The sequence below is a fragment of the Haliotis asinina genome, chromosome 9 (assembly GCF_037392515.1).
Source record: "Haliotis asinina isolate JCU_RB_2024 chromosome 9, JCU_Hal_asi_v2, whole genome shotgun sequence".
Taxonomy (NCBI): domain Eukaryota; kingdom Metazoa; phylum Mollusca; class Gastropoda; order Lepetellida; family Haliotidae; genus Haliotis; species Haliotis asinina.
The window spans coordinates 40,994,631-41,010,855 of record NC_090288.1 but is presented as its reverse complement, the minus strand read 5'-3'; the positions used below and the strand labels follow the sequence as shown (position 1 = coordinate 41,010,855).

Here is a 16,225-nt window from a genome sequence, read left to right as displayed (position 1 = left end):
TAATCATATTTAACTTACTTCAGCCACTTGTAGCCACAGTCACGTCAGTTTGAACAAGCCAGATGTTGGCTGCCTTAGTACACCAAGCAAATGACATTTACCATATAGTAAAAGATCAATTAAGACATTACTGTAAGCTAGTCATATTCTGTGACATTTTAAGAAGTCATAATTACTGTTGCTCACGTGTGAGTAATGTGTCTGAGGTATTTAGCTATCAGAGCCAGCAATTTTCTCATTGCCCTGCTAGTCATTGCTTTCTGACTTCGGTAACAAAACAGTTTCTTTCATGACATTGGTTTCCATGAAAATTGCAGAACGAATGAAGAAATGGCATCATTAAACAGATCAGTGTCGTGTATCCTATAGTCCGCCATCTAAACTGTGACATGAAAGTACTTTAAAAAAGAAAGCAGTTGTTATAGTTCTCAGGTTGTCCTAATTATATAACAGCTAAAATATAACAAAAAGGAACCGAGACTGAATTTAGTTTCAGTTTCAGATTTCACATTAGTGTTGGTTGGTTGGTGTGTTGTTTGAGGTCACATACACCAATATTCCAGCTATACGGCAGTGGTCTGTATATAACTGAATCTGGACAAGATAATCTAGTGATCAACATCATGAGCATTGTTCTACTCATTGAGGACATGGGTGTCTGAAGACCAATTCAAACTGTATCTCCATAGGTGTCCCATTAAAGACTTGCAGAGGCAGAGGTTTGTTTCTGGGTCAGGGGTTCAATTTTATTTTTAAAAGCAACTTGCCATAGGGAAAGGGGCTCAAGAAAGTGACTTGTCCTGACTAGTTTTCCACTTAAGTCTCCCCATTTGTGATCCTTACAGTGTCTAACGTCTTGGATTTTCGATTCCCAGGAATGTGAATTTGGGAAGTACACTGCGCCATCACATATAAAATGATTTAGAAAACTAATTTTGTTTCTTTTATGGATTTGCCAGCCTTTTTTCTGTCAAAAATAAGAAAAAAAGTACAAAACAAGTTTCCCCACTAAAAGAATATTATCCTGATGTTAAGCACAGGCAAACTGTAGCGCAAATGGGATTGCGCAGCGTAGAGAATATGACCAGTTTTTTTCGATGCGAGCAAGCGAGCAAAGACTGGCAACGCACTTACCTCGTTTCGGTTCAAAAAATACTTTTCATGTCAAAATAAAATATCGCCACTTTGAAAGGTACACTCACATTTCCTCACTTGGCTGTACTCTCACATTTCTTACTCCATGTTTAGTAATTACTCATGTGAAATATGTTTTATTCAACATATTAAGTGTGGTACATCAGACCGTTCTTCGCCTCCATTACCCCTGCCAGCTTAAGGGTTCAATGCAGTGAAGGAACAGGTTATTATTTTGTATGGAATACATAAAGAGTTACCTCCCCTTTTTCAAACACCCACTATGCCAGAAGTGTTTTTATTGTAGAATAAATGTTACAAAAAATCTAACAATAAGGCGACAGTTGAGACAAATAAACACCAATAGGTTCATGATAAAATGATGCTTATTCTTTGTTCCTTTACTCCGTTGAACCAGAACCTGGCAGGGGTAGTGGAGGTGAAGAACGATCTGAATACCTCGAGTGGTGCTTAAAGTGTTGAAAAAAAACATATTTCACATGAGTAATTATTAAATATGGGGTTGGAACTCTCAGGGCACAACCCAGTGAGGAAATTGGGGTATACCTTTGATGGTGGCAATATTATATTTTGAGGTGAGGTAAGTGCGTTGCCAACCTTTGCTCGCTTCGCTCACATATAAGAAGACTGGTCATATTCTCTACGCTGCACGATCCCATTTGAGCTACAGTTTGCCTGTGTGTTAAGATATATGGGAGTGAGACTTTGAGTTCTTAAAGCAGTGTTGCCCAATGAAACACCAGTATCTCTTCTCAGAGACTTTAAGTTGAATTATCTAACAATAACTCATGAGGGTTTTCGCTTTGGTGTTTGTTGTTTTTTAATGTTGTTGAGTTTTTTCCCTCCTGCCTTTAGGTTTACTGAGGAGAAATATGAGTAAAACAATAAATATAATTGGTCTTGCCTTATCTTCTTTAACAAGGTCACTGCATGTGTCTTTTTGATCAGTTTTTATTTCAAGACTTCTTATAGAAACAAAATTAGTATCTGTGCTTAACAATTCTGTATATATTGGTGCACTGTTTGAACCTGATATTAAAAGGAAGAGGCTCATGTCATCCTAATTTGAAAGGTTATAAAGGTTTAGAGGTCCTCCAGTGTTTCCATAACATTTAGGAGTCATTACTCCCTGATGTCATGAGAACAAGTCATGAACGTGTTTTCCAGAGTCAAATTCAGTATGGAACTTTCATTGAGACATGAACTATGACTGTCTAATAACAATAAAAAAAAGGTCAGGTATTTAATCAGCACTGAGCAGTTAAGTGGCAAACAATAAACTAAGTAGTTTTAAACAACAGCAAATAACAAGATTAGATTCTCTGTACTAAGGGCCTAGAGGATTTGCGTCAACAATGACGCAAGCTTCTAAATTCATTTGCGTATTTGAGATAATTTGTGTGCAAGACCAAACACTGGGTCCCTAGGTTTAAATACTATAGACGCAAACCTCATAGACCACAGGAACACGCATTTTTCAGATAACACTGGATGAGGCTATTTTTTTTTGATTGGCCATATAAGGCTATGTGGAAACTGACACAAGCCACAAATAAATCTCTCACAGACATCCTTACTGAGAGTCCATCTCATCTTGGCTCATCACGTGTGTTCTGACTATCAATTATATAAATGTGAGATGGGAATAGTAACCTGATGGCAACCAGTCTAATATTATGTCACAATGTTGGAGTCTTCGATGAAATATTACTCTTGTACTGGAAACATAATGTGATGACATGATTGTAAGGTTAGCATGTTCATATCAGTGATACAGGTCCCAAGGAACTCCATGAATTATGTACAGGATCATACTGATACAAAGTGTCAGTAGTATGGACATGCTAGTGGTTTGGGTAAGCCAGTACATTTGACAACAGTGGGCTTTGATGAAAAATTGAACAGTACAAGGTGAAGCAGCGCAGATTTTGCTGTCCATGTTAAATATTTATGACCCAGTGATTCCTAAACACATGCATTTGACATTGTCAGAAAGTGCAATGGATTGTGCATTATACATGACAGTGTGAATGTTTTTGATCATTGTTAAATTTTGTTGCCATAGCAATGAACAGCCACTGTAAAGTTATTTTAGGTATTGGTGTAATTTATCTTTACATAGCTTAAAGGGGCAGTATTTTTAGCATTAAAACTTCTATATCCAGGATTTGAGGACCTTTCCTCAGTATTTTTCCCCAAATGAGAAAAAAAAAAGTAATCAGTACCTTCTGAATGAGGTGCAGTCATTGTTCCTGAAAATGATCTAATTAACTTTTGAAGATCTGAAAGTTAAAATTAAGGAATATAAGCCTATTAATTAAGGAATATAAGCCTGTCAGATGGAAGCTTGAATCAGCATTAATGACTCTGAAGTCAAGATGTTAAGAAAGATGTCCTTGTTCTGAAAATTAGGATTCACATTTCAGTGTTATTAAGTGAGTCACCCATCAACACCAGATAATTTTACTTTTATCAATAAAAGGTGTTCAAGTCAAAGTTACCAACTTACATTATGAAACCATGTCATTAGTGTTGTATTGCAAACGATTATGCAAACTTTAGATGAAGGATTAAAACTACATTCAGTCATGAATCTTTTTTTTTTCTTTTAAGAGTAATTAATTCGAAATTTGTGCTTTATTTCACAGTAACTTTTAAATTAATTTATTGACGTCACCATCCTCAATAATACACATTTTGAAAGTCTCCTGCAAAAGAAGGGAGCTAACTCTGTCCTACTTGTTACCAGTTTCACCTGTCAGGTGCATGGTGGAGTTGAGTACAGGGATACCAACATGAACTCCACACACTCTTGCAGTAAAGAGGCAGTGGAGCAGAAGCTGGCATAAATAGGCCTGGAAGTGTTTTCACAGACTCTGAGCACTGTCTTAATGCTTGGGTCAGCAGAAAAAGTATCTTTAACACATGTTTGCAAGTAGAAGCTGGAACTGTTGTTTGAAGAAGACCGGTTATCTCCAGACTGTTTGCTTCATTTATGATTGTGAATAGGAAATTAGGCTTCAGCATCATTATGGTTGCTGACAGAATCAAGTCAATACCTTTTGATAATAAGAAAAAGTTGCAAGTATTATCTTCGTGAACTTTTGAGGCTTCTGAATTGTTAAGAAATAGTCGCTCTTTAGCATGTTTATTGGGTACTTGACAGAAATGTGTTTTTGTACAGTAAACTTTGTAGGGAAATGTGACATTGATCAAGTAACTAAGGTTTTGCCAATTTGAGGGTTCAGTATCCACATGAATACAATGAACAAAGACATTCTTATCAAAATTACTTGCAGCCATTTCCATTGCATTTGATAATGTTGATTTGGTTATGTTTCACTAAACTGAAAAAGTGGACAATTTGGAGCCCTTCCTGCTAGTCGACCAGAGTCCTATGGATTGGCTTACAGAAAAAGTTGAGCTTGTTTTGTAATGTTATGTTGACCACTGTCATCTATTCATTTTTTTTGTGCATATTTTTTAGTGTTATTGATGTTTATAAGTGATGAAGATCTTATTGTTAAAGGGTTCAATTCCCCACAAGGGTACATAGTTTGAAGCCGATATTACGTGTCCCTCACCCAACTTACTATTGCTGTTGACATGTTTTTTTCTGCGAATTCACTTCAACACACAGTTCTACATTTATGGAGTTCTAAACATGCAATCTTTATATATATATAACTCCACAAATAAAAACAGTGCTGTACCATCAGTTCTCAAATGTCACTCTAACTGCTGTTATTAACTTGTGTTGGGAAAGATACATCAGTGTTTCTGAAGTTATCAGTTAGAGTATTTTCAACAAATGAAACAAATCTGTGGAAAAACTATATACATTAAAACATTGACACATTCACCAAAAGAAGTTATTTCTCATTTCAGGAAAAGACGTCAATTGAAGGATCGTTGTTTGTCTACAAAAGGTGAGGAATTTTAACTTTCTGCTCATTTTATTGTCGTTTGACAATGGTATGGTCACAGTTTTGTGTTCAGGCTAGCTATTCTCGAACGTTCGTAGCTCTACGAACTTCTTAGGCTTATTCGTAACACATTGGGTATGATCAAAGTTACGAATTCTTAGGGCTTCTTAGGGCTTCGAGAATAAGAGTCCAGATCTTGATTTTGCAGTGACAACATTGTTGTTGAAGTGCACATTCAGAACAGCCAGTGAATTCCTGCAGCAGAACTTCAACTATAAAAAGAGTGACGTCATCACAATCTTATAACCTACAGCACAGCACCATTGTATTCAAATTACTCTGGAACTTGACTGGAGATATTTAGATGCTTGTTTCAACACTGGAAATGATCCCAACATTTTATATCAAATGACCAATGTGTACAGTCTAACTTGCATTCTGGTCAAATCGGGTTTTAACTGTTTGGTCATATGAAATTTCTGAATTGATCAAAGACTGAATTACAGTTCAAAGTCTGCAGTATCTTTCAAAGTGGCATAAAAAGGTTCCCCGTTCATGTGCTCAGAAATAGGGGTGGGGGAGCACTGGTTTTGTACATGAAATACAGGTGGTGGTGACTTCCTTTGGACATAAACTTTACGGAAGGTCATTCCCCTGTACATGCTTCTCCATAAAAGTCATCTTCACCCCGTAGCCATATGATATGAATAGTTCCTTTGTTTAACATTCTGCTTTGATGGCTGAATGCAGAGTTCAGTACCTCCAAAATGATGTACTCGTGAAGGTCCCGGGGTAGAATAGGTCTTCAGCAACCCATCATTGCCGTAAAAGGCGACTAAGGCTCGCTGACTTGGTTGACACATATCATCAGTTCCCAAGTGAGCAGATCGATGCTTATGTTGTTGATCACTGGATTGTCTGGTCCAGACTTGATTATTTACAGACCGCCGCCATATAGCTGGAATATTGCTGAGTGCAGCGTAAAACTAAACTCACCCACTCACTCACTCCAAAATGATGCCAATACCTCTAATATTTGTATACATTTCATTAATCTTCTTGCACTGTTTCACAAACCACACTCCAGCCTTGTAAAACTCAGAATATGTCAGAATATGGTGCTGTTTTCTGAAAGTAATGACTTGGTGATGGTAATCAATCGTTTGAACGGACAACCTACATACATACATGACACTTGATAATGAATAGCTTTTGTGTCTACTGATTACACCCAGATCGGATATCAGTTTGTTAATTACTCTAATTATTTGGTAACTTACTACTTCAGTATTATGTCAGTTGCCTGATCAAGCAATCTTCTTACATCTTTAATCAGGTCCTTCTGTTGGACTGTTGTACACACGCTAAGTAGAAGTTGGTCATCAATTGTCATATACCACAGAGTATTGACTTGTGTGGGTTACAGTCCTGTACTGTAATGCAAGATGTGGAATAAGTTAGACTAACATTTGGAGTCTGTGTAACAACTTGTAGGACGATACTAGACACCCATGGATGTCCTGACATAACATAACTGTATTTTTCTCTTACAAGGACAGATGTACAAGTGTTAAGTAGTGGAACAGACAGTTGCCATCATTCAAGTTAGCATTTTGAAAGATGGATCTTTTATCTTCCTTGAGTGACTCCGTTGTGACTGTGCCAGTTAAACTCAACATTTTCAAAGGTTTGCTTTTTGTACACAGCGTAAATATAAACAACCACATCAAGGAAAGAAGAGCACGCCTTAGAACAAAATACTTTCCCCAAACAGTTTTCCTTCAGACTAGGTCCATTATGCTTGTCTTACAACGACAAGCATATAGCACAACCTAAGTTTATTTACTGGAAGCATTCTTGTAAATAAATACAAGTGACTGTCTTCACCTTGAATAAAGCGTATGTTACCAGTAGACTGACAGAAGGGCACCTGCCAATGTGTAAACCAATTCCTTGATGTTCATTGCCGCGCCAGTGGGGAGGGATATGATATCCAGGGTTGTCTGTGGTGGGGGCTGGGCGAATGGTAAAGCCTCCTGTCTGTGCTGACATTGTACCAGCACATTTTATCTCCTGCCTTCCTGGGGTATGGCTTGTTTTTAGGGTTTTTATCTGATCAGCTCTAGGTGGAATCAAGATAAAGCAAGTATTAGTTTTGTGAATATTAGGATCACAGACGTAAGGATGTAGTGTGCTATCAGTATTGGACAGTATCAAGGTTAGAGTTCATTTTCCATAGACAGATTTTGAGATGTATGATGTGTATGATTAAATTGTGTGGATAAAATGCACAAGTTCTTTCAACTAAGGTCTATATTAACTGAATGTTTGGAAACCTGACTACCCACAGCTGGGTATGTTTATCAGTGGTAGTTCAGTACAAAGTGTGGGTTTTCTTTTAACAAAGAGCACCACTGTTAGTTCCAACTGTTGGTTTGGACTCACTCACTCACTCAGACTCCAGTGCATTGTTTTCTGTTCACTACACGATCAATTGATCACCCCCTCACCTCACCCTATTTTCCCCCACCCCCTCTTGATGCATGTCGTGTACACACTCCTCTGATCTCCCCCTACCTCTCTGTACCCAGCCGTCAGGTAGTAATTAGTGCCATTAGACAATCTGTACATCTCCAGTACCCCAAACTATGTAGATGTTGTGTGGCAGTGGAGACAGATTATGTTACCATGGTTACATATAGATATGCTCCCGGGAATGAAGTCCCATACACAACGTGGAGAGAAGGATTGTGGGGATGAAGATAATCTTCCTGAATAAATTTCACTGATAATGTCACAATTACTGCTGAAGTACATGGCTTTTTGTCAGTAGGGGTTGGGAGTTTGATGAAGGGGGATTGTGTCAAGGAGGTTTTTTTTTGTTTAGTTTTAGTAAATATATTTGTGTGGTAAAGTTATTCCTTATTCAAAGAAACTGACTTTATTGTTTCCAGCACTAACCTAACTGATGATACAATGCAAACCCAGTGTTAACAATAGGACATTTCTACTCACAGTGAATGGCTTTAACACTTACAGATTGTTACAGGATCATATACTAGAACTTCTTTTTTCACTGTTCCAATTTAAGAATGACTGATATTTTCCCTCTTGTGTTTTCAGCATGGGAGTTAATATTTTCTTTTCTGTCCAGTAGGGTTTACCTTTCTATGATTTGAATAGAATGCATTAAAATATTCACTTCACGCATACATCCACAGTCAAGGGAGATAACTCTGCTCTGTCCTTATTGAGCAGCCTGCTCTTTATCAATAATTCGAACAGATGTTACTTGAACATGTTGAATGACTTGGTGTGAAAGACTGTTACGATGAATAAAGACATTTATGTTTATCACAGGCACTAGGGTTCTTGTTCCCCTACAAACACACCATGATAACACGTTAAGTGATCTTTACAACTTCAAGATAACCTTGATGCTTTAAATGTGTAGATCTTTGTCTATGAAAATACACATTTTCATGCTAACCTATTTAAGATGATAGTTCACCTGCAAGTTAGTTTGAGTGCATATCATCATAAGATGTGACATCTAGCAACCCAGAAGCTGAAACAGGCATATGGTCTAATTTTTTATTTTTTATCATTTTGTTTTTTCAAGATGATTCTGTGTGTATTTGTGCAGTCAGTACATAACCCTACAGATATGCAGCTGAAAACTGTAAAGACTGGCAGAAGTTACTGGCATCGCCTTGCTCCCAAGAACGTGTCTGCAGTCACAAAATATACTTAATATACAACAGTGCTCCTCAGTTGTTTAGGGTGCTACACTTTACAGTTACCAATCGTCATGGACTTGTGACTGATACAGTTAACATTGAGTTTAACTGCTTTATTGTGAGCTTGTGGAATATTGCTGAGTGCGCCTTAAAACTAAACCCAGTCACTTACTCATTTCAATAAATAAAAGCCAATATTTTGTTAAACATGAAACATTGCTCAAAGAGTCATTTTCTCTGCAGTACTCTGTCTCTTTGGAAACCAATGAAGAGGGCTTCAGTTTGTCATGTTTATAGATTTCTCAACACTGTTTATATGATCATGTTATTAATCTGTTTATCTCACACCTGAAGAAGCTGTACTTAAGTTATGTTAAAATGTATACCTTTAGTGTCTTTCTTATAACTTGTTTATAAAAGAATGTACATCTGGATTCTTCATTGCACTTGTTGCAAGGGTGTTTTGAGATAAAGTGGGAAGAGACTGTGCTTTAAGTTTAACAAACAGTTCCAATATCTTCATGCCTTAAAATAACTGATTTGTAGAAGTGAAATTAATTTACACTTTGAGCCCCCGTGAGACAGACACCAGGAGAGATGGAGTTTCATTTTAGTTTCAGTTCATAAAACTATAATTGTTGCAGATACATAGTACTTAATGGCTCAGTATCTGTACATCAATCTGTGATTAAACCACAATATGTCTTGCTTATAATTAGCCCAGGCTGTCATTGCAACGACATGCCCCAAGATGACTCTGGGTTGCAGGCAATCGGGTAATGGCTGCAAATAGTGACAAGATGTTATGGTAAATGGCCTGTGGGATTTCTTAAATCAGATCAGATGTGAGCTCAATGCCTCAGCATCTGAATATGAATCCCTTGGGCTTTCATTGCATGTGTTTCATCATGAGGAAAATCACTATTTGATTGGCATAACGAATCTAGAAATCACAACGTACCCCTGTACAAACTATCAGTTTGGTTTGTTAGTCAGGATGGAACTTCAGCATTGTATTGACTGTATTGACATTTTGGCACCTCCAGGGTTGGACTTCAACAGATAAATTGGAAGTTTGTAAAGTGATTGACTCTTCTCAGTGTTTGTTTTTGTGTGGCATTAAATATTTGATTTTTCTGTCACACTGATACAAGCCTTAGGTTCTTTTAAGTCATCAAATTTTTTGTCAAGAAGGGGTGTGTGTGCATGCATGCATGCAGCGATGATGGAATATGCCAACACTTCAGGATCCTGAAAGTATCTTTTTTATCGGATTATGATGAAACATATAAGATCAGCCAATGACAAAAACGTTGTAGTGTTCTAGCTTGGAACTTTCCTGTCTCATTTATTGACATTATGGCAGATATACTGATAAACCTGTAAAGTTTACTGCAGGAAAGAAATTCTGTCTGACACAGGCTTCCAATCTGTGTAATAGTCGTAGGTGCTATTATATAAGGTATAGATACGCCAGTCCTGCCTGTATTTATCACATGGCAAGGTTTGGTTTTGTTGGTTTATGGTAGTTAATTACTGATATCTATATGTGCTCCCTTCCTTATTGCACCTGTGCTGCTGTTCCATTAAGTTATTAACTTCATATGCTATTATTCCATGTCTTGCAAAGTCTTGAATTTAAGATGCTGACACTGATACAGATATATGGGTTGATCTCTGAGGGGTTTCAGATTATTAGGATTGCCATTAATGAATTATTTGTTCCTTTGATGAAGGTGAAAGAGATTGGATTGAAACATGACCTTCAATGAGATAACTAGATCAACAAATCAAAAATGGTGTTTGTCATGACTAGGAAAATTATTAGGCACCTGTCCAAAGCAGTTTCTCATGTGCTGAAGGGTGGCAATACATACCAGAAACTTCTGAGATAACTATCAAAATCATAGCTCTTAGCATCATTTTCAGAAGAATTTCAGCTTAATAAAATGATAAAAAATGCTATCTTCAGCTCAGTTTGGTGAGCCAAACAAAATTTTGCTAGACACAGGCTTGTGGAATCAGTATAAGTGGAGATTTTGTGTGATTAAGGAAATGGTTTTGTCACTTTCATCTGCAGACATTTTTGTATTTGTTTTCCTGTGAATATCTGTAGAAACCTAGCGTATGATTAATGGTCTGCAAGGTTTTCCAAAGACATACCATGCACCAAAAAGTGTTCTGTATAAACTTAGAGGGTCTATTTAGGCATGTGATCAGTAGGTTCCATTCCAGGAAACATATTAGCATAAAAAGTTCACTCGTGACTGGTTACAGGTATTTGGCATGTGCTTTACGATCTTACAGTAATGACGTGTCTAAAACTGTTCCAGTTCTCCATTTACCAAGTTGTGGATGTGAATTACACATGATAACACAGTGACTGGTATGTGTTGTTGCATGTGAATGACGGGAACGTTTACTCGTTTACTCGTTACATGGCAACTACAACTACACAGTTTCAAGGTCACTCATAAGGTATAACTTGAAAAGTTTTTAAGTTGGTGTATAAATAGACAACACCGGTACCCATTTGCTGGCAGTTCATTTTCATTTGAATACCATCTGGTAGATATACGCTATAATGGCTGTTTGGCTGTTGAATAAATATACAGTGTTTCCTTGTCGGAAGAACCCTGAACTGAAGCTCTGTCTGTACACGTACACATCAATGATTCGTTACCCAGTAGCTCAATCACAGAGACACCCTATAAAATCAGTGTTCAAAATTAAGTGTGTCAGCATGTTCTTTTCACTACAGTATTAATCATTAAAACACTAGGGGTAAGACAGTGAATCCAGTTTCAGTTATATAAACATATCCCCTGTACCTTGGAACATCTGCTTAATTATCTACCCTGTGTTATTATCATGATTATATGTCAGTCAGTGACTTTGCCCACTTTGTAGTTTTGTTCTGTCATTAATAGTCTTATCATGACATCAGTACATTAGCTCCCACCCTTCATGTCTTTCTTGTATAAAGACACCTATCAGCTGTGAAGCCATTCAGTTGCCGAGAGATGTTATTGAGATCAAAAACTATACATATCAATGCAATTTTGAGCAAGCAATAACTGGTGTGCTCTTGTGCTGGTTTGCTTTTGTTGGGCTGTCTCTCGATATGGCTCCAATAGTTTTGATCGATATATTGAACAGTGCACTCCTTTCTTTACCAAAAAGCTGTACCTGCCCCTCAGCACACCCTGTTGGGGTAAGATGGCACACATCTCACAAATCCTCGCCACATGATCCACTTAGTCCCCTTGTTTGACAAACAGATTTCTTTGACCAATTCTAACCCAAAATTCCTCCAAATATAGAGTCATGCAAGAAATCATCTCAAGGAGCTGAAAGCTAGAAAGGTGCCATTGGCCAAATCCAACTGATTTTATTTACCACAAGTGGGTTATGTAATATTTACAGAAAGAACTACCTGTCCAAGCAGTATAGACTGGGATAATGTACTCTAATTCATGTTGATGTTACATACCAACATTACTACTGAAAGATTAACAAGAATGAAAAAAAAGACCAATGATGCATTACTCATTTGACATATCCTGAATTTGTTATATTGTATCAATATCTCCCTGGGGTATTACAAAGTGTTATGGCCTGGCAGTTATTCCACACCATGTATATAAGGGATGTGTTGAGCTGGAGAGGAACTGAGGCGAGACCTAGGTCCATGCACAGACATAGTGCAGAGCTTTCAGAGGAATGGCAGTTTGTGCATGCATTTCTGACTGGCATGATTTCTGGTGGAAGTCATCTTGTGCCACTTCTACTCTGAATTCTCTCCTCTGAAGCATCTAACAAATGGCAACAGGTCCTGCATTTGGGGAAGACTGTGTTAAACACTGCTTGGCATACGGTAAATAAACACGATCGCATGTACACTGGAGTTATAAAAAGGGTGCCCTAATCTGTAGTCAGATATGGTTGGCATCGTCCTTGCAGAATATGAAACAGATTTGTGGTAGTATTGTTACTTGAATGCTGAGAGGATAAATAAACTTACATTTTAAGATAACAACAAATGTTTTGGTGGTGTGATTTGTCTCTTGTGTCTGTAAGAGTTTTTGATAGATTTCATTTTTTTACAAAAACTTCTACCTGTATATTTCTCTGTAGTTGGATAGAGAAACCGATTTACCCTAAAATAGGAAAAAATAGTAAAATGCAAAACCTTGTAACAATAGTGTTTGTAAATGCCATTTTCATAGACCAGTCTGATAGAAGGTATGTTTTATTTTGTTATCATATGTTCTTCATATCTCAGTTGTCAGAAGTACCATATGTTTGTTTATAATCAACAGCACTGGGAATATGGCATCTGTTTCTTTGTCCAACATAATTTGTGATGGTGCATTTGAGATGTATTTTTCTGGCTTATTATTGCCTCAGGTGCAGTAATAATTGCAGTAGTAGCAAAGGTGGGACATAAAGTGTGTTATCTTCCTGGGCAAGCCATAAGTATACATGTTCCAGTACAGCCATACTGTTTAACACGGTACATGTATGATATATGATTGTGTATGAGGTAACATCTGGCCTCACGTCCTGGTCAGATAAACAGGCAGACTAGTAAGTAGGACAGTGTCATAGTAGTACACAGTGGTCTTTAAGTTCTGATTTTTTTGTACTTTCATGTCACTGTACCCTGATGTATGTTGATCATGCCATCAACCACTGGTATGCAGTTTCCAGTTTAACTAATCACAACACTGTCATGATAGAACAGGGAAGCCTCTATGTTTGGTTTAAACCATCAGACCAATTCTATCATCTGATATTCACAGGAAATGTCCTGTTACGAATTCTCACAAGCAAAATCACTGGGTCTCACAAATAGACTCTTTTCTCTTGGAAAAGGTTCCTGTTAAGGTATCATATGATAATACTGGCCATATGGTACATTCCACTGGTGGTGTGGAATTATTTGCTGGGTATTATATCGATATACATCTGCAATCTGATTACTGTAATCAAGTGATTTGTTGAGTAATCATGTCATTACCACCAATATCCTCTTGATCACACATACTTAGTGTGTGTAGTGTGCAACAGGATAATGGATGATGGCCATGTTGCATATGCTGAAGTTTCACGAGATCATTCTTTATACAAAGAGAGGCTCATCAGGAAATTTCTGTTTTGTTTGATTAACCATACATCAATAGAAAAATACCATGACAGATAAAATGTGGTATTTTAATGCTGGATGTTTTGAGTCTTGATCAGACAATCCAGTGATTGACACCATGAGCATCGATCTACACAACTGAGATGCAAAGATATTCATTAACTCTCTCAGTTCTTCTCAGACTTGATGATACCATCAGTCACTTCTTGAACAAGCATTGGTTACTGAAAAGATCACCAAAATACAGATTGGTGCTAGAAGAGCAAAATGTTTTTAACTGTGATGGAATGCCATGCTGGCATTAAATTTTTGTAGCGTAAGGACTATTTCAGTAAGTTTGATTCCCTCTATGAGGCATGGTGTGTTGCTGTCTAAATGTGTAAATTCTGACAAGTAGTCCCTTGACATGATACATTTCTCAAGCTGCAGTCATTACCAGAGACAGATCATAAGTTTTGTGTGCTGTCTAATAAACAGATCTGTCTTTTTTTAGTTGTCAGTAACGACCATAAGCTCTTCTTACTGCAGAAACAACTTGAGGATTCACTCTTCCTCATTTTGTCAAATGATGCTGCAGAATATTTCACAATGTTTCGGTGGAAGTGTCATTTTGAAATATCAGTTATAGCTAGTTTGATTGTGTAGATCTGTATTGTTGTTTGAATCGCTACCACTGACAATACTGACCATGATGATGATGATGATGATGATGATGATAGTGGTGGTGATGATAGTGGTAGTGATGATAGTGGTAGTGGTGGTGATGGTGGTGGTGGTTGATACGACCATGTGATCATTTTGCTGGTGTGAATACATTGTCTTGATTTGACTCTGCAATTGTTGAATCTGTTTTTTGTTGTTGTTGAATAAGTAGTGATTAACCAATTAGTACTTAACTGTCACAATTATTCACAAGTATTTGTTCCATTATCATGGCCAAGTTGTATAAAAACAGTGTTAATATGCCTGATCAGAGTGTTGACATGACTTGATCTTCACCAATCAGATGATCATTACATAACTGCTGGCGTAGCTGTACCAGAGTGCCTGTGTATAGCTGTTGTCATTCCATCACATGGAAATACATAGTCATGAAGTGTATTAACAGAATTGCTGCTCCCTTTGGGTGGAACTAAATATAACAGGGTATTGTGGAATTAAACTGTATTTCATTAAAAACACCATTCTCTTCCCACAGAGGTTACTTGTCATATCTTCCTACGAACCTCTGTTCTGATACGGCCATATTTTGCGGTTCTCATAAAATCCCCTAGCGGCAAAAAATGGCAGCAGATTTATCTCCCTTTTTTCTGTCCAATCAGAACACGTGTTACATCGACCTATATTCAACTTAACAAATGCAAGCAATGTGGAGAAACAAATATGACATGACTGAGTTCTGTCTAGAAGAAACATTTGAGTACTGCCCTCGGGAAGAGGTTCTAGTTTTCACGATGCATCTGGAAATTACTGAGATCTTGCGAACGATCACTTTTGAAACAAGGTCACTGATTGCACTACTAAATCTGATTGCCTCCAATCACGAGTCCTGTACACTCACACCATGAAGGGGTCATATTAGAACAGAGGTTACGTAGGAAAATATGACAAGTAACCATTGTGGGAAGAGAATGTGACAACACAAATGGTAGAATATTTCTTGTCAGTTCAGACAGGGTGGTGTGAATTGGGTTATCTCCCTCAGGGTGAATACTGTTGTTCAGTAACAGGTTTTCGGTCACAGGACTCCCATATGCAGGAGAAATATTCTTATTTTTGTAATGAGTTTGATGTCTGAACCCTTGCTAATATTAAAGTGTCATCTACTGAGCAATTTCGAAGGCAGGAAGATCTGAAGTAGAATATGAACAGGATACAACACAATTTAAAGGAATGAACGTTTGGTTCATTCAGGGGTGACCTGAGTCATGCATCCAGATCCTACAAATTATGTGATGAAATTAAATCTAGAACAATTTTTCAGATTTAATTTGCCTCATCATTGAAATCAATCGTTGTTCTGGTCTCTGTCAGAATTTTCTGTTAAGTTTTGTATACATTTTTTTAAAGATAAGGTGACCTATTTCTGGGATCAAATGTCAGTGGTGTCCCATCAGCTGTTCCCAGTTGGACAATATTTTGTGTAGGACTTGTAGAATATAAATATACCTTGCTCTTAGACGAAACAAATGCAAGAAGCATCAAAACAAGATGTCAATCTTATCTTGTACATAGTGAAATTTTCTTCATTCAAT

At 37.3% G+C, this 16,225-nt stretch overlaps 1 protein-coding gene across 1 annotated transcript in view; it reads left to right on the top strand.

Moving 5' to 3' along the window:
* LOC137297057 (mRNA-decapping enzyme 1B-like) overlaps positions 1-16,225 on the top strand; it is a 117,486-nt gene that overhangs the window by 9,896 nt on the left and 91,365 nt on the right. The window contains exon 2 of the mRNA XM_067829020.1: positions 5,044-5,084. Coding sequence (XP_067685121.1) covers positions 5,044-5,084 — 41 coding nt within the window. The remainder of the gene's footprint in view (positions 1-5,043; positions 5,085-16,225) is intronic.